General features: G+C 44.5%; 1 protein-coding gene across 1 annotated transcript in view; it reads right to left on the reverse strand.

Moving 5' to 3' along the window:
- LOC121613770 (homeobox protein Meis1) overlaps positions 1-12,202 on the reverse strand; it is a 79,200-nt gene extending 66,998 nt beyond the window's left edge. Inside the window, exons 1-6 of the mRNA XM_041947391.1 lie at positions 11,504-12,202; positions 9,586-9,806; positions 8,301-8,442; positions 7,934-7,984; positions 7,363-7,413; positions 5,906-6,052 (exon numbers count right to left, since the gene is read on the reverse strand). Of these exons, the coding sequence (XP_041803325.1) occupies positions 5,906-6,052; positions 7,363-7,413; positions 7,934-7,984; positions 8,301-8,442; positions 9,586-9,806; positions 11,504-11,515 (624 nt within the window). The 5' untranslated portion in view covers positions 11,516-12,202. The remainder of the gene's footprint in view (positions 1-5,905; positions 6,053-7,362; positions 7,414-7,933; positions 7,985-8,300; positions 8,443-9,585; positions 9,807-11,503) is intronic.
- Between the last annotated feature and the right edge of the window lie 9,383 nt (positions 12,203-21,585).

Below are 21,585 nucleotides of genomic sequence, written 5' to 3' on the forward strand. Positions count from 1 at the left end.
AGCTAAAGTTCTTAAATCTGCCGCGCCAAGCCGAGGGAACCCCGTTTGTGAGCCGTGCATACCTTTTTTTTTTTTCATTACCATTTTTCTTCCCTCCACCACCCTAATTCGCCATGAAAAGATTTTCCTTGCTGGAAATTCTGATTCCGCTATGATCGGTGAGGCATTCCAATCCGATGCATTCTCATTGTGGCGCGCCTAAGATGCGAGGGGGGCTTCCCTTTCTCGCTGTGCCAGGCCCCATATCATACAAGCGCTCATGCAAGAAATGTTGCCTTGCCAATTCATTTGCAATAATAAAGAAAATGGTTAAGGTTGTTGTGCTTTGCCCCCCCAACCTCCCCTCTTTCCTCACTCTGAAATATCTTTTGTGATGATATGGATATTTACTTTTCACCCTGTGCCAGCGAGTGTGCGGGAATAATCATATGTGCATACTTAACGGCGCAGACATAAATATCCAAATAACCCCCCACGTATACACTCCTCAGCGGTGGTACATCTGAATCAAAGATGACAGTCGGGCTACTCCATCCCCCAGAATGCTTTGGTGCATCTGTTCTCTGCGGTTGTTTTCTTTAACACCATTTTTGACCTTTGCAGCAGCGCTGCTTCCTCAAGTTGAAATCGGCGAGAATGCCATGTGTTGCAGCGGCGAGATGGCCTGCAATAACTCCAGACACATTCTCCCACTCAGCCGAACGCTGGTGGGGAAGCTGTTAGTGAAAGGGGGCTGAAAGGCCAGCTATTGTAAACTCTTGTTTACTTTGCTTTCCACTGTGACTAGATAAAGCAGGATCTGCCTCTCTGATAACCGGCCAGGCAAGTGCTCCGCTCTCTCCACCCCTCTCCTCCCCTCGCTGCAATATTAGCGCTTCCAAAATGAAAAGAGGGGCTGATAATGGTATGCGTGGTGCAAAAAAAAAAAAAAAAAAAGGAGTGAGAGAGCAAAAGACACCCTCCTCCCTCCCATTCTGTTCTGCACTCCCCTTCCTCCCCAACTCTTCACAATAGACAAAGAAAAAAAGAAATAACCTTATAATTGCTGAAGGGGGTGAGGGAGAAAACTGGATTTGGTCTCTTGAGTAAGTAAAGTATGCTACACTGAATAGCCGTCAGGTACTCTTCAATCGGCTTTTTAAAACCGGTGGGTTAACCTCATAGAGGCAACCAAAGATAATTACATGTTTGAGATAATTACCAGAGCTTTCAAAGTCCATTTAGATGACACTCACGGAAACTGACAAACTGATTTTCTTTCTCTGTGGCCTCTTCCACTTCAGCCCTCGCTGCAGGCTCCTTGTTTACTCTCTGTGAGCTGAAATCCAAACAAAAACATTAACTCGAGTGCTCCCCCCTCCACGCTATCTGACCCCAAACAAAGCATATTTCTTTTCTTCTTCTTCTTTTTTCTTTTTTTGCAGCTGTGAATGAAAAGGCAGCCGTAATTTCTTAATGACATGTTCCGCTGCGGCTGCTCCGTTAGCCTAGCCTAGCCTCACTCGCAGCCACCGTGCTGGGATGTTCTTGGTGGATCCCTTGGAGACGGGCTGTTTGTGATGGCGGCCATTGTCAGAGGCTCGCAGGGGGTTAAGGGGGAGAGGAACTTTCCATTAGCTAAGTACACATGTGTTAAGCCAGGTTATTGTTTACTTAGCCAAAGAAACCACAGCAGGCCTTAGGGACAGACATGGCCGCCCATCATAAGTAATACGAGACACAAGCCAAGAACTTTATTTGCAATTGGGATTTTGTGGCAATCACAACAGAGTATCTGTGACACAGCGCGGCTCCACTAAGCACCAGTTTCCAGCAATGCTGCACGATTTAAAAACAACTAATAAATCAACCGAAAAAATGCCCTGATGTCTGAAACTATATGAAAGTATATATGAAGCTCCGGACGTTCTTTGAAGTCACGCTGGCCTTGATTTGCTTAATCAGAATCACCCCTACTTGCTATTCCACCACAATAATGAAGAGGCTAAGAAACACACAAGTCACGTGGTCGCCTCTTTGTATCACTTGTTGAATCCTTAACAGCCGCCCCGCATTCACTCCCCGATGGAAAAAAAGGGGAGTTCAGGGGAGGGGAGGGAGGAGGAGGTGCAGAGGAGGGAGGGTGGGCGAGTGGGGGTCAAACCTCTCCTCTATTCAACTACAAAAGCTGCTATTACCAACAATTGCCGCCATGATTCAAAAGTTTGTATTAAGATCAGCAGCATGCCACTGTAGGAGAGGGAGGGAAGGGAAAAAAGAGAGTGTGTGCGCCTGTTAACTCGGGTGTAACTCGATCCATACTTCAACGAGAAGCGGATAGATTAGCGATAGCGGTGTACTGATTAGGAAAATAGTGGCTGACCCCAGCGGTCAGGGTTTCCATTGAGTTTGGGGGCTGGGTGGGAGAGGGGGGGGGGGTGTGTCACTCTTTGACCGCCAGAGTTACCTAAACCAACACTGCTGGGTCTCACTGACCTGGAAACCAGCACTTGTATGGCATAACAGTGCCAATTGTTGGAAAAAGATACCGCGATAGCGCTATCAAGAGCAAATTCTTACACAGTGACCACAACACTAAGCTCACACAGGCAGTTTGTTTAGGAGAGACTGTGCGGGACACAAGGAAAACAGCAACAGTTCCCAAATGTATGGATGTTATTCCACATTGTGGGCGATTTCATGTTCTTTTCATGTGATTTCACAAGCAGAAAAAAAAACACACTCTGAAACGTCAGTACCTCTCCACTAAATTAAGTCAACAAATTAACTGCTGAGCATTCATAATCATTTAAGGCTCTCCCACAAAAAGGCAGGCGGAGAATATTTTTAAGGGAAATTTCAATTATTTCCAGCCCCACTTCAGCCTGCATGGCTCAATCAAGTAGAGGAGCTCTTGAGACTTGGAGTGAGTCCTCAGCACTATTAGTAGTGTTCTGCTCTACAGCGGAGAGCCCGGGCCCTCGGAGTTCATTAGCAAATTGCTGCGCCCCTCCCCGTGCTCTCTGCGCAATTAAAGGCAACTGTGCAAATGACGTACAGCGGCGTGGAAATACCTCCCCGCTTCTTCAGGCCGAGGTGAACATGTGTGGCAGGCAAATAGGGACGCAATCAGCAGAGCAACTGCCGCCACATTTCAACAACAAGAAAACTGAGAGAAACGCAGGCATATTCAGTGTGGACATTAAAGGCCTCTGGAAAATTCACTCAGAATAATGGAGTTTTATCAGCTCTTTTATGTTTGTACACAGCTGAGCTCAAAGCAGGATGTGTTTGTGTAATGGGGCAACTGGAAATGTGCTCCTCAAGTGAAGAAATTAAGCGAACGTGGTGGGAAGCTCTCCAGGGAGCGGCAGGGAAAGGGTTAAGAAAGTCCAACTGGTGCTAACCAGTCACTCCACTCACATAGCACCTGAGGGGGTTGCTGCATTTATCAGGCCAGTCTGAACACACACATGCACACAGCAGCGCGCACACAAACACACATATATGCATACACTTGTAGAAAGATGCATGCACACAGCTCGTGCACACACACACATACACACACACCTCCACAAAAAGACACACAAACACAGGAGGGTGAGCCCAAACTGGCTGGGCTGCATTCACAAGCCAGCACAGAGCCTCTCTGACTTTTTCACCTCTCAGCTATGCTCTGCTTTCTTTTGAAAGGGGCGCTCAGAGTCCCTCCATACGCGCCTGCATAGGCACACTGACAAAACAATGTAAAGACATGTAAAGAATATTCAGAAAATTACTGTTATGACGCAGGGGTGCATAATGCAGCAAGAAGTCAGCGTTGTTGGATTGTTGAGTTTAATAAATTCAAAGTATTTTTTTTTTCCTCTGACATTTTTTTTCTTCTGCTACAGTCGCCTCGCCGGAATAAATTGGTTTATGAATAAATGAGCCTGCTTTCTCCGTCTTGTTAACATTGTTCTTTTGTGCAAATTCTCAGCATTTTTTTCCAGTCCACTTCAACTTTATGCCCGAGGGCATATATTAAAAATACATATGGAAAGAGATAATGCACACACAACGCAAATTCGTTAAGGATGTCACTGCCTAACAACTGCAGATAAGATGTCACACAAAAATAGCCCTCACAACTCAAAAAATATATATTCAGCCGCAAGTAAGTCATGAAGCGCTCTGCCATTAGATTGACAATGTAAGTATTCAGCAGTGAGAGGCATGCACCCGCTGCCTGTTTGGATATGCCCATTTACACACAGCCTGCTGCTGTGGACAGTCTCCATGTTATCCTACTGGAACATCAGCCCATCCCTCAATATTACACATGTGTCAAAAAGTTTTCCCTGCGCTGAAATGCAAGCTATGCCTGTAGGTCATTTATATGGTTCTGTCATATCAGTGTAAACACAAGCTTATGTGGTTTTGCCCTAAATTGACTATATGTAGGGACCATCATTAAATTAAAATAGGCCATGTCTTCATCTTATAGTCAATTAAAGATCCGCATCAGTGCCCCAAGCACAACATAATTTTCTTCATATACCTAGAAACCCAAGGGTTTTACCAGACTATTTCCACATACCATAAAGCTTCATTCCTTGTCCTGACCTATCTATAAAAAAAAAAAAAAACTTTTGACAACTGAATCCCCGAGAGAGCACAACAAGCCCTTCAAAGAGACACTTAAATGCACAAGTGGCGTCTGTGTTATTTAATTCTGTTTCTGGATTAAGTGAAGTATTATCTTCCGGGTGATCTTTCTCATTTCCATAATCAGCCATAAGGGCCGGGGATGGAGGAGTGCATGCGCGGCGGGGTGGGGGTCTTCCCTGTCGGGCCCCAGTCCGCTCCCAGTCCTGCCATTCAGCGCAGAACATAAAAGCCGGTGGCTGTCTCTCTCTCTGCTCAGACCAGCCACTCAACCATATGGAAGTCCGCGGATTTAAATTATTTAGCCTAATCGCTTCATTACTTTTTATGTCGGACTACCCAACTAATCCCTTTAATTTGGACACTTGATTTCTTTTCCCTCATCGGCATCCATAGGATGGAGCCGCTGCTCGGCTAAAACTCCGGGACACTTTAACTTATTGAAACATGGTCTCATAGCCTGCAACGCTGTCTCCTGCACACATGACTCGAGCTATTAATGGCCGAAAATCCAGATTTGCATAATTCTAATCATTGGTCGCTGTTATCATTATTTAACGGCAGTGTATGGACCATTAGGGTCATGCCTGCGCGCACACTACAATGTCCCCGGAGTGCCAACAGTCAGTGGAGCACATAATGAAGGCTGTGGTTATCTCTGATATCTGCACAAAAGGAAACACTCCCTAATCTACCTTTAATACCCGCTGCTTCCATGGCTCTCAAAAAATCTGCCTTATTGGTGCTGAATCTGTGCGCTCTGAGCGAAATAAAGGAGGAGGAGAGGAGGGGTCCCGATAAGCAATGTGCACTCATGTCTAAGGAAAAATACTGACAAGACGCGTAATGAACCGTGAACTCCACAGTGGAGAAACCAAGGCACCTAAACCGCAGTCTGCAGCCCAGGCTGCTGCTCTCTCCTGGGCCGCACGGCGCACACGAGCTGATAGCGTTTGGGTTTTTTGCTCCAGAAAGAGACAGAAAAACGGAGAGAGGCTCTAAATTAAAATCGACATGAAACAGGTCAAGTTTATGGCGATGCTTTTTCGAGCTAATCTTCCCAGGTCGGTTCCGGGTTCAAGTCTTAATGGGCCAATAATAGCAACATTATTCAGAAAATTTTTCATTCCGATGGATGGAATGTAAAACGGCCTTAATCATATGCAAATAACAGCGCAGCGGAGTAGTGACCCAGAATAGCTGAATAGCCAGCAGGGAGAGAGCACGCACGCACGCACACACACGCACGCACGCACAGGGAGAGGGAGATGGAGGCTACCTGATCAAGGGCCACCGATGATCTCGTGATTTCCTCGCTGTCTGATTTGGACCCGCCCTCTCTGTCGTCTATGACCAAGTCGATGGGCATCTTGCCTTTCAAGCAGCTGATGTACCGGTGACAGAAATTATCACACAGCTCGTGCACCTTCAGAGAGAGAGAGAGAGAGAGAGAGAGAGTGAGAGAGAGAGAGAGAGAGAGAGAGAGAGAGAGAGAGAGAGTCACACACACTCACCCAAAAGAGACGATCATCACACAACAGCGGCATGTGCAACCACAACATGGGCCCAACACACACACACACACACACACACACACACACACACACACACACACACCAGCCCGGAGATCACAGCACAGCTCCAGCATCTGAAGTATTCATAGTTTAAAAGAGTTAACATGACTGATCCCTGGCAACGCGTTATTCTTTTGGCACCGTGATATCGTATCAGGCTAAATGTGCACAAAAAATTCCCTTTATTTATTTTGCCTGCAAAAAGTTTTTATATTGCTTCCCTGAAATTATAAAAAACTGAAATGAGATCACTTTGGGCTGCTTCAGGCTAATTTACCTCCAGTTGCCGCGCCGCGCCGCAGTGGCGGTGCGCTCCATCCGCACTGTCATTGCAACTTTATTTTTTTTTCTCCACTCAAAATAGAGATATCGCCGAAAATTGACAGTGACAAGAGGGCTCAGGGGCTACAACGCACTCAACACCCGTGTTAAATTCATCATCGGTGCCCCGGGTAGTGGCCATTAGAGGAGGGTGACCCGCTTGACTGACATTTAAGGTAAACTGTTTAATTTCGGCGACTTATTACATTATCGCTGCCAATGCGGCGCATCCCATCGCCCGAGAAACAAAAGCGTGAGATGGGCAGAGAGTTACAGAGCTGCAAGACACCTTCAGCTTGAATTTTTTTACAGCTGCACCGAATATCAGTTCACACCCTCACATTTACAGCAGGCTGCACGATCTGAGAGAAGGCGGTGCACAAGCGCAAGTCTCAAAAACTAAAACTTTTAACAGCTCTGAAGATGTTTCACAGCGCTAAAGTTTAGGTTAAAGTTGCCAGCGCAGACGACTGCAGTCCATCTGATAGGGAGACAAATCAGAGTTTTACACCCACTCCTCCCTCCATCCACAGATGGCTGCCTGCGGCCTTTTGCCCTCCACAAAGAATCACTTCTAAAACCCGCAAAGTCCGCCTGTATGTTTCACCTTGCATGCAGCTCCTGCCAGCATTAAACTTCATTAAAGCATGCGGGGAGATTTGGGCACACAGATATCCGTTCCAGTCGTAACAGCTTGCGTCGTGATTAAACGCGGAAGAGAAATGGCCTCATGATTGATTTTGACGCTAATTATAACCGACGAGCAAAAATACATTTTTCTGCAAATACAGCCCAAAGGTCTGAAGTGGCACACTGGACGGAAATGGTGAAAGAATATTACCTTCTCCAGCTCCAGAAGATGAAATCGTAAAACTTGAATGGCTTGAATCATCTGAAAAATTAAAATAACAATAAAAAATGAGCTGCTCACATCTCTTGATATTAAACAGGCACGTTTTTCTCAATACAAGTAACTGCAGACGAGGAAAATATTCATATGAATGGATTTTATGTGGAACTGATATTAAACTTGGACGTTATTGCAATATGGAGAGCAGGCATACAGTGCAGCCTGGCGCTGCAATAAGCCTCAGAGTCAGAGATCTATTAGCCACCAACTAGTCGTGAGGAAATCGTTACTCTCACATCACATTCAAACTGTACAAAGTGAAAAGCATGAATAGAATAAGTTTCCAGGCCGAGTTCAAAGGTTTGTGACAGCTGTCTAACAGCGGCCCTTCATCTGCAGATACAACCGGGGGCCATCGTGATATCAAACAGCCCAAAAAGAGGAACATCACCTCCAATCCTGCTGCAACTTTGCAGCACCACTGTGTGACACACATGCACATCCCGCCAGTAAACATGCGCCAAACATTCAGAAGTGCTCTGAGAAAATAAGAGTTTCTTACCAGATTATCCAACTCTGGATTCGATGAAAATAAAGGCTTTTCTGCCCGAATCTAAAAGCAAAAAACATTTCCATAAAAAACGTGAATAGAAAGTACAATCAAGTTCTAAATGTTCTATAATGTGAGATTAAAATGCAACTTCTGGCTTACTGGTGTATTAATTCCTACTTTCTGCACAGCAAACACATTTTATGAAATTTTCGCACATGCTGAAATAACTTCTTTATTAGTGAGAGCCGTTTGATTTGCTTCCACTGCAGAATTAACGTGACGCACAAAAGTCAGACCTCACACTCAATGCGTGCAGGAGAGCAGCTCAACCAGCCCGAGCATGCACATTTCAAAAAAGAAGTCAAACTTTCCTGACCTGCTTTGCAAACACTGCTATGTCTTCATTGAAAGATTCCGATGAACAGACGTCTCCTCCCGCCACCCCGGGCTCTCTGGGGGTGCAAGTCGCTAATTCACATTTCTCAAAAATCAGTGCAAGCAAGGGGAACAGGGGGTGCCTGGGAACAAACACACAATAGCAAATGTCACCAGAGAGAACAGCGCCGGGGTCAAGACTACTCCGGGCTAGATTTAGCCAGCCATGCTACTCTTCAACAACTCGCCCATGGGGACTGCTGCTGCAGCCTTTGCTATTATATTATGCAGAGGCTCGGAGAAAGGCTGCAAACAGCGGGCAGGCTCTGTGATTAAATCTAGGTGCGCCTAATAGCATAAAAGCTTTAGAGTCAGTCAAACAATTTTTTGTTTTTTTGGTTTTTTTTTTCTTTTTGCACAGGTCTCCGTTTGGATCCCAGACGTGTGTGAGTGTGTTTGGCGAAAACCTCTAAAGGCTGCAGGCGACTGAGCGCGCGCACATTTCACGATTATTTATTGTTGTCATAAGGGTAAATATGTGCAGCCTGGCAATGTGCTGAAAGTTGTGTCAGCGTGGCGTGAGATGCTGAAACTGGCATGTTTGGCCACCGTGAAAACATCATGCTTAGATTATTTTATTTTAATTAACTGCTGTAAATTAATAAATGATATGCATATGTGGGATTTCCTTTAAACATGATATATCTTTAATTTGCTGAAGCCTGGCACGTTACCCACAATTAATTAAAATGGTTAAAAGAGAGAAGGTAATTATTTTTCTCTTAATAAACGATTAAACTTGAAAAAGAAAGCAACTTAAATTAAAAAAAAATAGAAATAGTAATTAAAGTGGACTTTGTCTCATTATTATCGTTAACAGTCTAATTAATTTTATCAGCTATTTTTTTTTCAAACAGCAGGACATCCGCCTCACTGAGAAAACTCTGCATTTCTTTTTGCTCCTCTATTTGTTCAATTGTTCACCAGCAGGAACACGTGATAAACATGATTGACTTTAAAAGCATAAAAATCCGAGCTGTGGAAAAAATGAAGGGCGGACAAAAAGGCTGTGGCCGCTCTCCGTCCCTGCGCCCCTGTTTGGGCTCCAGTGTTCTGCTGAAAGGCTTCACCGAGAGGCACGGCCGTCCCGGGCACTGAGCCGCTGTTTTCCTGCTACGACGCCGACTTTGCACCCACTAGCCCACCCGGCTGCCCCCTCCAGGTCTGGACGCACGCCTGCCCCGCCACAGAGCGAGTTTCCCCGCGGACCGGAGGCTTGCACCTACCCGTAGATAGCGTCTTTATCTCTCTTGAGAGCGTCGTTAACAGAGGAGCCCATGCTGGGAGGCATGGTGTTGGTGTGGGCGGTGTGCGGGTACTGGTGGGAGTGCAGCTGGGGCCCGTGGTTGAGGTGCACCGCCTGCATGGACCGGGCGCCGTGCGGGTCTCCGTACATGGTGGTCGGGATGCCCACCCCGTCCATCCCGTAGTGGGGCAAGTCTTCGTACTGCACACAACAAACGCGGGGCCACAGTGAATACACAGGTCAAACTACAACTTTGCTATAAAACCACAAGTGAGGAATATATCAGAAAAGTTATTTTTAAGTCGGACAGGTGAGACTTGAAGTTTGGCTTTTCGTCTAAAAATGTAAAGTAAAAATCTGCCAACAGGGCGATATTTATTTTCCTTAATTTCCTAAATCAGTCGACACGTTTGAACCTTTGCTTCAATTGTCTTTTTCCGCTTTCTTTCATAATAGCGACCCTCAAAACACGCGCAAAACACCACACATTAAATAATAGTTTTGCATTTTTTTTTTTTTACTCCTTTTCAAGAAATCGAGCTTTAGGGAGTGAAGTCTGAGCAGGATGATGTTTACAGCAGGAAAACTCCAAGATTTATCCTGAAGTGAAAGCTAGTTTTGTTTTCAACGTATTCACAATGACCTTTGCAGCTCAGATAGGAGTGAAATAAATATCAATTATTGAATATGTTTAAAAATACTGGGAGGGCAAAGAAAGTAAAACACCAGCAACGTGGCTCTGTTATCATTAAACAAGCACTAATTCGGTTTTAACACCATCAATCTGCTGTTTTCACTGTGCACAACAGCAAATGTTTCAAACTTGCTCCTTGCAGTGTTTTGTGATTTTTTAAAGGCTCATAATTGGGCAGCGTGTTATTTATTAACCGCGAGGCACACTGAGATCAGGACATGCAGCAAAACGCGAGGAAACGCCTGTTGTGTTTTTCAGACAGCGGTAAACTGGAGCTGGACATCCAAACTTTTCCACGTGTCAGCCTGGACTTAAATCACGTAGCCTCGTCTTGACACTGCTCTTCGGCGGTTATTAAACACTTTGCCGCTGTGTTCAGATGCAGAAATGTTGATTCAAGTCTGCGCGAGCCTGAAATAAAATCTTTATTCGAGGTTTGCTTCTCGAACGGATTAAAAGGAGGCTTGAATTATTGATCATGCTCTCTGGAAGTGAGAAACAAGTGCAGGGGAAAGAGTAAAAAGCATTATCGCTTAAAGCTGAGCGTTTGGACCCTAAAGGCAAAGAGGTGCAAACCCCAGCGTGGTGCAGCTCCGGTGCCCCCAACATCTCTGCTGTTACACTGTTTGCCATCCGTGTGAGGATCCCAGCCGCTGTTCCGAGCAGTCCCGGGGTGTATGAATCAAAGCGTTTGTCATCACCTCATTACCAAAAACTGCCTCACTGGCTTTATGCTGCTATTGCCTGTTTTGGCGCAATTCGCGGTGCGAAGCCCAGTGAGGAGGCAGGGGTGATGGCGAAGTAAGGATTTTTATTTTGTTTACAAACGCTCCGCTCAACGTGAAATCTTGACCGAACGGTCCGAGGAGAAATGTGGAGATTTGTTTTGCCTCTATGCCCTCCCCCACTTCGCTTCCAGTAACTGGCCTGTCATAACTAATCTAAAAAACATAGCCGATGTGAGATATGATCGTGCTTCCAATGTCCCTCGGCGGGCCGGTTTGTGAGGCGGCCGCGCGTAATGCCGTGCCAAAAGACGCCAAAAATGAGATCGTGTCTCCATGTGTCAGGAAGACGACAGAAACTTTCGCCGCGAGTGTGTGTCCGCGCGGGTATGTGTGTCATTAAGCCACGTTACAGTGCAGGATTGCATTCAAGCACAGCAGACTTAGAGAAACTTTTTAGGGGGTATTGCCCTACGTACCCGTTGCGCCATAACCCTCCTGACTCCCTGGTCGTCCTTTCAGTTTAGATAAATCCCCTCTGAGGCCAGGGTGGAGACGAAATGAAGAAAGAAAATCCAAATAAATGGGAGGATGTTTCAGCCAAAATCCCGTATGCCTTTTTTTCCACGGAACGGTGAAGCCAGCCCCCGCTTTCTGCGCAAGTTTAGCCCAGGCGCGGCGAATAGGTCCTCGGCTATCCTCGGGGCAGCGGCGCCAGGCTCCTTTTCCAAAACCAGGATGAAAATAAAATAGCCCCTCAAACAAAACTGGCGACTCTCATGGCTTTTTGCCACTCCGCCTGTCAGTCAAAACGCGAGGGCTTGTCAAAAGTACCGGATGAATGATGGTCCGACGCGCGTCTCCACGGGATCGGCACCACCTAAATGTTAATGGTCACAATCACAGTTAAAAAATGAAGCAGCTCTCCTCTCGTTTTCTTTGATCACTCTCGGCTCCCGGCTTGATTTTCTTATGCAAAAGCGTCTACAGGAGATCAAGAGGAGGTGGGGTGATAATTCTGGCTTAGGCTTTCTTAAAGGAGCCACGATCGATGCTGAGCGTGTGTGCGCATACGTGTGTGTGTGCATGTGTCTGTATGTGTGTGAGTGCGTGTGTATGCATGAGCCGCCTGCCCGTTTGTGTACAATGGATGTGTGTGTTGAGCTGAGGAGGAGCGGAGGATCTGGACCAGACTGCCGAAACCCGGAAGTAGTGGTGGCCATAACAGGTCGCGTCTTACACAACGCACCGGGCTGCAGCAAGTCGTGCGGAGAGGAGGGGGGGTGGGAGGACCCTGCGAGCCCAGCGAGCCGCGCCGCGAGCTGCAACAACGAGCGGGGATAAACGCAGAACATCCACCTATGACTCCAGCTCCACGTCTCATTCTCATAAAGTGACTCCACCGCTCGGTCTGGAGCGCGTTTAAACACTGAACCGTGTGTGTTTCGGGGCTGGCGCGTCCAGCTTCCACTTCTCTGCTTGTAAACACTTTGTTAACGGCTTATTGAAGCACCTTTCAACTCTCACATGAGGTACTGTCAGGTACGTTATCAAGAACCGACGTGGTCCAAATTGTAGGTTGAAGTTTGGATTGGGTCTAACTGCATAATCACTCATTTCTGTCATCGAGAAACAAGTTGTGAGTCTAAAACGAGCTTATTATGATAGTTTTATAGTCAGGTTAAGCCTGTCAGCATCATGTCTGCATGATATCCACAGAGTAGCTTGGAGCCAAACATCCAGTCTTGCAGGTTTTGCGTCTGTGGCGAATCACTATCAACTTCTGTTGAGGCTGTTTGCTTCCCACCTTTGCATTAATGCACATAATAATTAATAATGGAAGTGCACAAGCACAGAGAAGTGTCAGCTCCAAATGAGAGGAGCAGTAGCAACAACTTTCTGCAAGTTATTTGGGAGCATTTCTCATATTGAATTTTAATAACTGTTCGCAACGCACAAGCAGCCTAATCAGCCCCCGCGTTGTGACTCTGGCGTGTGGTGTGCGCGCTTAATCAAGAAATAAGTCGTTAAAACGTTGCAGCAGCTTTTCAAAGCATCTTTTCTGCCGAAATAACAGTTCACATGTCGTCCGTCCCTCTCCCCCACAGCAGCGCGGAATGGGTCGCTCCAGTCCGCCCTGGCTGTCCAATGGCAGGGAGGCTCTGGGATGGGAGCCCCCTATTGGCTCCGCACATGATCGATCCGGGGCTGATGGATGGCTTTTAGGCCACATTTGCGAGGAGGCGCAAAACAAAACATCGTCCGCGGATAGAAAACACACACTCTGCGTTTTCTGTCAGCTCCTACAGGCTGTACATTCACCAAAACGCAGAATATTTGACCAATGTGTGTATGTGTGTGTGTGTGTGCCACTCTTTCTCTCTCCCTCATACACACGCGCGCGCACACACACACACGTGCACACACACTTAAATACTCACATCCCTGACTTAATTACTTGCCTCTAAACGCACTCACACTTTGACTAAACTTCACCAGAGCAAACAGAGCCACACTCGGACGAAGACACTGTCAACTTTCCTCTCACAGAAGTTATTAAATTCAACTTTCGTCTCTTTGTAATGAACCTTTCGCTGGAGTTTCACGGTTTGCAGTGCAGAGATTGTAAAAGTTTGGTCAAATATTGATGAGCTTTAATTTATGGGGGGGGACTTAGATTCTCGAGTAATTTCGACAAAAGTAATGACTTGAGTAATGTGGGAATGTAAATTAACAAAATAGTTTGAATTTACTGCGTTATCTCGTTATATTTGATACCTCGCCGGGATATAAACGGCTACAAATCGTATTTAATTTAACGTTTCACGTTTCTTTTTTAATTAAGAAGTTTAACTACCTCAAAATCTGCATAAAATATTTATGATATATTTCCTGGTATATGAAGTTATATAAAAACGGGAGAAGTTAGATGCATGAGGATTAGTTTTCAGGGAAGACGCGCACGTACAGGATTTGCAGATATTGTAATAGATTTCGGTTGATTTCTGCAGTCGTTTTCCACATGATCACCGACAGGAGGTTTGTCCAACTTTTTATTTGTCTCTCAGCCCATCACACACGAACAGGGTGCAAAACAGCCACATTTTCTTATGATTATGCACACAGGGGTTGTTGCTCGGTGACAGCCTGCTTGAAGTTTTTTTTTTCCCTTCTCCGTGCAGCGCGTCCAGTCATCGATCATCTGCCCCCGGTGCCAGAAATGGTGTCATAACATGATAATGCGGCTTCACACATTCGGCGGTGATTCCTGTGGTAAAACCTGACCGGTGGGATCCGATGGGACAAATTCAAAGGCATGAAATGAGTATCAAAGCTTCCTGCAGTCCGGCCGGCGAGGCTCCGGGGCGCGGACAGCTGAAACGACGAAGCCGCTCAGGACGCACGGACTTTTACGCACAGAGAAACCGGATCAAAGAGTCCACCGGGTTCCCCCGTGCTCGAGTTTCTTAGTTTGGTTATTTATTGGTGAGTCGAAGCTCTACTCTCATTCTTCCTTTTATTTTCTCGGCGCATTAAATAATTTAAAAGGTTATTATTGTCACAGAGATATTTTGATGAAGGGACGTTGTTTTTAATTAAAGAAAAAGCTGATGTTTAAATCCACTTTCAGCTAAATTTGTGGGTTTAGTGAAACGCAAACAGGATTATATAGCTCACTACACCACAAGGCACACTAAATTTTAGAGGGTCATTGAGAAAAAGCAAAGCTAAATTAACATGAAAGGAGACCACATCAGCGCCTGACCACTGTAAAATAACTACAATGGCATTATAAAGCAATTAAGCTACTTCAATTAGCGTCTATAAAAGCAAACTGGAGCCCCACGCTCTCTCCTGGAGTTGCTCCTTCGTGAGGGTCAGCGCATTTTGGCATCCTGAAAGAGAGCAGGGGGGCAAATACCGTCATTTCTGTTTAATCCGCTTTGCGATGACGGTAATGCTGCGAGTCGTTTCAATAAAATCAGCAGGTTTTACTTTCACGCGGCCGAATTGAAATTGACAGCGTGTTTGACTGCCCAAACAAATAAAAGTGTTACTCGGTGGCCTGTGCGCCCTGACTTGTGCTGCTTGGAGACAAAGAGGAGTTGCAACTTTTATGTTAGTTTGTAAAACAAGCGCATGCTGATGTGCATTCATCACTGCGCAAATGACTATTATACCAGTTGTTTTCAGCTCAGAGGCTGTTGCAATAAGTAACGCAAATTTGAATGTTCATTTTAATACGTGCAATTTTGAGTTAAAAAAAATAATAAAAACAGCAACTCCTGGTTGGAGAATCACCGCCCGAGCCTTTGTGATCGTCTGCATCTCTGTCGCTGTTTGGAGAAACAAGGAGCAACCGGCAGCCTGAGGAGTCAAACTGAGGTCAAACTTTTTGCAGCTCCGCACCCAAACGCGTCGGGATCCGCGAAGGCCACCGAGTCTGTCTGCTGTGCGTCACCGCCGCAGCGCACAGACAGACACGCGGACCCGCTGCAAAGTTTTCACAGCTTATCTAATTCTGTGAAACTATTAGTGTTTTATTGCCTGTCAGCCGAGCCCAGCCGGATTCATTAGGGCGCGTTCAGGCGCTGTGAGCTCCGGTCTGAAATTATTCAGTCAGAAAAAAAAGGAGCTCGGCTTTGTACAAGCAAATGATTTCTCTTGCCTCGGAGATTTATTTTAAAAGTCAGTGTAATGAGCTATAACGCGAGGTGGCATCATGAGAGAGGCACGTGTCCTATCCTGACCCTCCATTCTCGTCTACAAATTACTGATTGATTCAAGTTTAGTGAAGGTTGGAATCGTTTTAATAAGCAGCTTGTCTCAAATTATTGGAACAGGATGGTGGGAAAGAATGAGTTTTTAAACAATGGCACTAATATCTCAAGAGTATAAATACAAGGCAGCAAAACATCAGGGTAAATACTATGACTTATGGCGAGTGGTGTAAAATCTCTGGTACAATTGTAATAATATAATGTATTTAAATTCCAAAGCATGAAATCGGGTTCAGTTTTTATCAAGTGCTACTCTTTCCTCTGGGGGTTTTCACTTCTTCTGCGTCCTGCAGTTTGGCCCAAATGTTCATCTGAGCCGCTCTCGCCTCTCACACACATTAATGCTTAATCATGTGCGCCTTCTACCGGAGCTGCGGGAAATTACACGACATGCAGAAAGGCAGGGGAGGAGAACTGCTCAGATAATTAAGATTAAAAGTAAAACATATGCAATATAAATCCACTTTAACTCTTTTGTGTGCTTCTGTCAGCATTTTCATCTTCTTCAGCACGCAGCACCAAATGCAGAATAAACTGCCTGAGCTTATAACGAAAACTATTGTTATATTTCTTCTCTTTAGTCCTGTAAATAATTTAACCTGCTAATAAAATATATGATAATTGTCTTTTGGTGTGTTGCCCTTTATTGCGAATGTCCAGTGTGTCTATGTATGTGTTTTGTTTGATTTGAAGCTGCATCTGAAACTGCTGACACCATGAAGCAGAAGGAGAGCTGCTCGTTTTTAGTGCTGCATTCGAGTAACATTTTAGCTAGAAATGAGCTTTCAGCTTGCAGTTGCAATTAAAGATATAAACTCAAAGTATGGAGGCATTAAGGACTTGAACTTTGGATTAATTTGGTGCAGAAACTTCCCTTTCTAGATGTTAGTGTGTGTTTAAAATATTACAGCTATCCATACATAGTGGAATCAGCTGTGATAAATCATTTTTCCTGTGTCATTCCAATTTATTGCACATAAAAATTCTGTATCTGTGCAGTTTTACTGAGTCAACACCAACGCCTGGTCTGAATTTCATGTGAATAGCTGCGTTGGAAATAAGTTTAATGAAAAGAAATGTTGAATACTTACTGTTCCCGCTGTATCTCTGTTACAGCCTAAAAGCTGCTGTCTGAACAGTTCTTACGTAGGTGCCGCATTAACGTGAACATGTGGACTCACGACAAAGAGCCGCAACCGCCTGGACCTGAACAGATCCGAGAGCTGCCTGGACGTGACAGTCACACCGACGTCGCTGCAGCACACCTACAGACACATATGTGGCGAACAGCTGCTTTCCTATAGGGTGAGAAGTGTGTGAAATTAAATGCATACATATATAGAATTAGGAATGAGTACGTACACACACACACACAACACACACACACAGGTCTGTGATTATAGCTGTGCTGAATGCTGCAAGTCAATTTTCACATTGTGCCACCGGCCGCCAGGTCAGCAGCTCCACTTTTCCTCTGAAAGGCTGCTGAGTCTGAATTAACCCCACAGATAGAGAGATAGCTCATCACTCCATCACACACACCTCCCTCTCTCTCTCTATCTCAGTGTCTCTTGCCCTCCACTCCCAGCAGCATTTGTCACCACCGCTATTATTTCAGGTGTGCTAATGGTGTCGCAGACACTTTTGCTGAGGGAGGAAGAGAGGGGACGGAGTGAAAAGGGGGAGGACGGGAGGAGAAAAAGAACAGGAGGAAAAGGAGTGGGCATCATCATCACATGAACTCCTCTCACCCCCAAAACTCCATGGGTGAAGGATTTGGGTGAGGGAAGGGTAAGAGGTATCATGTGACAGTCAGTGGCACCGCTCAGGGTGGATGGGTGAGGATGGAGGGGGGGTGGGGTTCTCACACCTCCCAGGGAGACTGTGAATTGATCAGCACCTTTGAGAGAGAGGGAGGGAAAGTGAGAAAGAAGGAGAGCGGCAAAGCAGAGATGAAGGATGACGATGAGGAGAGAACAAGTGGAAAAAGCTGGGTGTTGGAGCTGAGCTATAAAACCAGGAGGGGGAAAAAACAGAGCGATAGGAAGGGAGGAGTGAGGGAAGGCTGCAGAGGAGGTGTGAAGACTCATCTTTTCCTGGATGGGTGTGAGTTTAGGCTGGAGTGGAGGGTGGCCTGGGAGCACAGCATAGCCTAGTGGTAATAAACCAGCAGAGAAACAGCAGCTATAAGGGAGCCATGTGAAAATGTGCCGTTCAGTGGGTGCAGGGGATGTTAACCGAGCTCCATGCATCGATCATTCAAGGATCCAGCTGTCACAACCCAACATGCAGAACGTTAATGTGAGTTTTATTCATTTTAATGGGATGATTCGGATTATTTTGTCCAGTTAGTTCTATCTCAAATTACAGAAAATACAAAAACTTTGTGTATTAAATTACTGAATTAATATTCCATAAAACAACAATAAATGCAAGTTTTAGCTGATAATTAAAAACAAAAGAGGCAGCAAATTAAATTAAAGTGTGACATTTTTCAACACACTCTCTCAATAATATAAATATGAAGTCTGTGTTTCTTAAAGCTGCAGAGATCTTTACTCTTGCTCAGTAGGACTTTTATTTTGACAACAAAATATTTAAAGAACCAACATTTTTTTAGAAATGTTCTTAAATTCAAATTATAGATGTCTAAGTTCATAATAAAATACAAATAATAAATGTGTTCATGTTTTCCTTTACAGCCAAACTGCGCCACACTCACTGTTTGACTCTTTTTTGAGTTTCAGAGTAAAAGCATTCCTTCAGACGATGGCTGGTTTCTTGACCCGAGTATAAAACCGTAACCACGAGCAGCATTCAGCTTGTGGCTGATCTGTATCTCCCAGCCTAAACACACGGTCACCATGGAAGTGCAGTTGTGCTTCACACACTCACACACACCACAAACCCCCCGAGCAGCACTCATATAGTCAGCGAAGGTGAGAAAAACTGGAGCATTTCAGTCACACTGTTATGAAGAATTTCCAGATAATGAATTAATTTCTCATACAAGCGATGAGTAAACATTTCAGATTAAACTCTGACTAACTTTGTTATAAATGCTAAAAACATCAAATGAATACAGGAAATACAAAAACAAAAAATAGTGATCAAATCAAGTGAAATATGTAGTTCTAGTGTGTGTAGTTTGAGAGCACAACAGAAACAGAAAAGCACAACAGACATCTGGTAACGTCAACGAAACTGAACTAAACCAGAGGGACACTAATGGAGCAGTGCAGGAGATTAGAAACAAACTGGCTAAAATCTCAGTTTACTAAAATCTCTGTGATCTGTGTGACTGCGAGGCTGGAAAGATGTCAGCCGATTGGAAAACATCATCAGATTCAGAAGCATTTGGCTGCTTCGGTGGACTGCTGCGGAAGCGAGAAGCAGAATGAAAGGACTTGTTCTTCAGCTGTTGGTCAGCAGTTTGAAGAAAGTCTCAGGTTAGAGTTTGTCTTTCAGTGTCTGTCTCTGAGAGAAATAAGACACCCTAACAATATGCCAAAGATAAAAGGTTGGGTGATAATTAAAACGTGGACTTCAAAATAAATGACATACATATACATATCAGGTCAGACACTCGAGGACCAGTTCAGCGAAGGGGCGCCCGCCCATCCTGGCAGCAGTGAATCAGATTACCAAACATACTGATTGACTGCAGCGGTTGCTGGTGAACCTACAGCCATCTCACCTAAACAAAGTTATCTCTAGAAGTAGTTCATGAAGAGGTCAGTGGTCACATCATCTGATCTAAGATCCCCCCCGTGTGCTGCACGACCCTGCAGGATCCCAATAAAGAAGCTTTCGAAGCATAAATTCCTGTCATAACAGCAAATGTCAGGTACACTGAAGTACAGAGGACTGCTGCTGCTGTGTGCTAACTGTGGCTTTGCTGCAATAAATGGAAGCAATTATTCTACTTCTGTGTACCAAAAAAAAACAAAAGGCTTTTCAAACAATGAGACGCAAACTTGTTTTCTGTGAAAAGTTCTTCCAAGCCCACATGCAAACTGTCAAAGAATCAAGGTAGCGTGATTTGTTGTAAATTTATTCTACTTAGCTTTTGTTAATTATCACAAGTGTCATAACCATCAAAAGACAACAACAGACGACTTGGCACGCGCTGCTGTTTGACACTTCTATCTTTATACCCTTTGTTCTGTCGCTCTTTCTTCCCTCCTCTGTTTATCACACATTATACCACACCTGCCTCACATAATTATTCTTCCCTCTCACTTTTTTGCCATGTCCTTGATTTTCTAATTGCAGACAGAACCTGCAAATTTGAAGACTTCTATTCTACAGAGCTGAATGCTGCATCAACTCTGGGGGGAAATGAAATGTCATTACATTGTCTTTAAGATACTCAGAATTAAAAACAGGATCTGTACCTGCAATCTTTTCTATAAATCCTTTTGCAGGCATAGGCGTGCTTTTCTTTAAATGCTGTTTATCTAATTGAGACATTAAATGTCTCATCTAAGCAGTGCACGTGTGACACGTTTGCAAAAGAACGGAAAAGTTCAGTCTCCTACGAGGGTGAAACCGCTCACTGTAAACTCTGGAGTTTTCTCCAAGAATTTAACACTTTACCGTCACCTGCACCGTAACACTCTCATTGCAAGCAGTTTGTAGCAGACTGACTTACTTTTATAGCTTTTTTTCCACACACACAACATGGTGTGAAGTTAAATACCTGCAAAACTACTTTTTCTAATTTTTAAATATCTTCTGGAGGTACAAAAGGTCTCCATCAAAAGAAATACAGAGTTTTTAAAAAGACTTTGGTATTTTGCACACTGTCACTAAAAACCTTCTCTGCCTTTGCAAACATTCATGATTTGACATCAAGGTAAAACAAATTCTGCAGCTCTTGGATTTTAAAATCTTTCAAAAAAAGAAAAAGAAGAAGAAAGAAAAGCAACAACAAAAAACAAAACAAAAAAAAACAGGTGGTTTTTCTTTGTCTCTGCAAACTTTTGGTGATATGAGGTAACCACTCAGCCCAACTTATATAACATCAATTTAGTTTAGATTAGCAATTTTTGAATAAACACAACTGAACTGAAAAACAGACTTGCAATATTGCCGTAATCCAACAAAGAGAGAAACAGAGCAGCTGCGGCTGACCGCTGCGCTTTCCGAATGGGAAAACACACAATTTCCTTCCAGAAACAGTGACAGAGTTAATCAGCCTGGATTGACATGTTAGCAGTGATTACATCGTGCCTGGATTTGCTCCTCACCACCAAACCACCAGAGCTTCCACTGGAGCGGGGGCTTAACTTCCCAATTCCTCCGATTTCACCCAATCCTGCAGTAAAACCGAAACTCTGATTTACCCTTCGCATAAAGAGTCATAATCTCACAGCACAGGACTCATACACAGACGGAGAATTAGCATCAACCTGTGGCGACACTGCAGCGCTGATAAAGAATTAGTCGCAGTATGGGATGTGTGGTTTTACTGCATCAGGACGACTCGCACTGTTAATCACTCACATACAAGTAAAACAAGACACCAAATAAACCAGACTGACTTCACATAGTTAACTCCAACCATCTGTGCTGATGGAAAACAACTTTGCTCTGTTTATACCCACATGGTACTTTTTACTCCACTTCATTTATTTGACAGTTTCAGTTACTTTGCCGGTTCAGATTTTAGATACAAAATACACATAATACAAATAAAACATAATGCATTAAATTATCCTACAGCGTACAGTATGAAGCAGATAAAATTAGCCACATCTCAATCAAATAAAACATTA

This window comes from Chelmon rostratus, chromosome 11 (assembly GCF_017976325.1).
Source record: "Chelmon rostratus isolate fCheRos1 chromosome 11, fCheRos1.pri, whole genome shotgun sequence".
Lineage (NCBI taxonomy): Eukaryota > Metazoa > Chordata > Actinopteri > Chaetodontiformes > Chaetodontidae > Chelmon > Chelmon rostratus.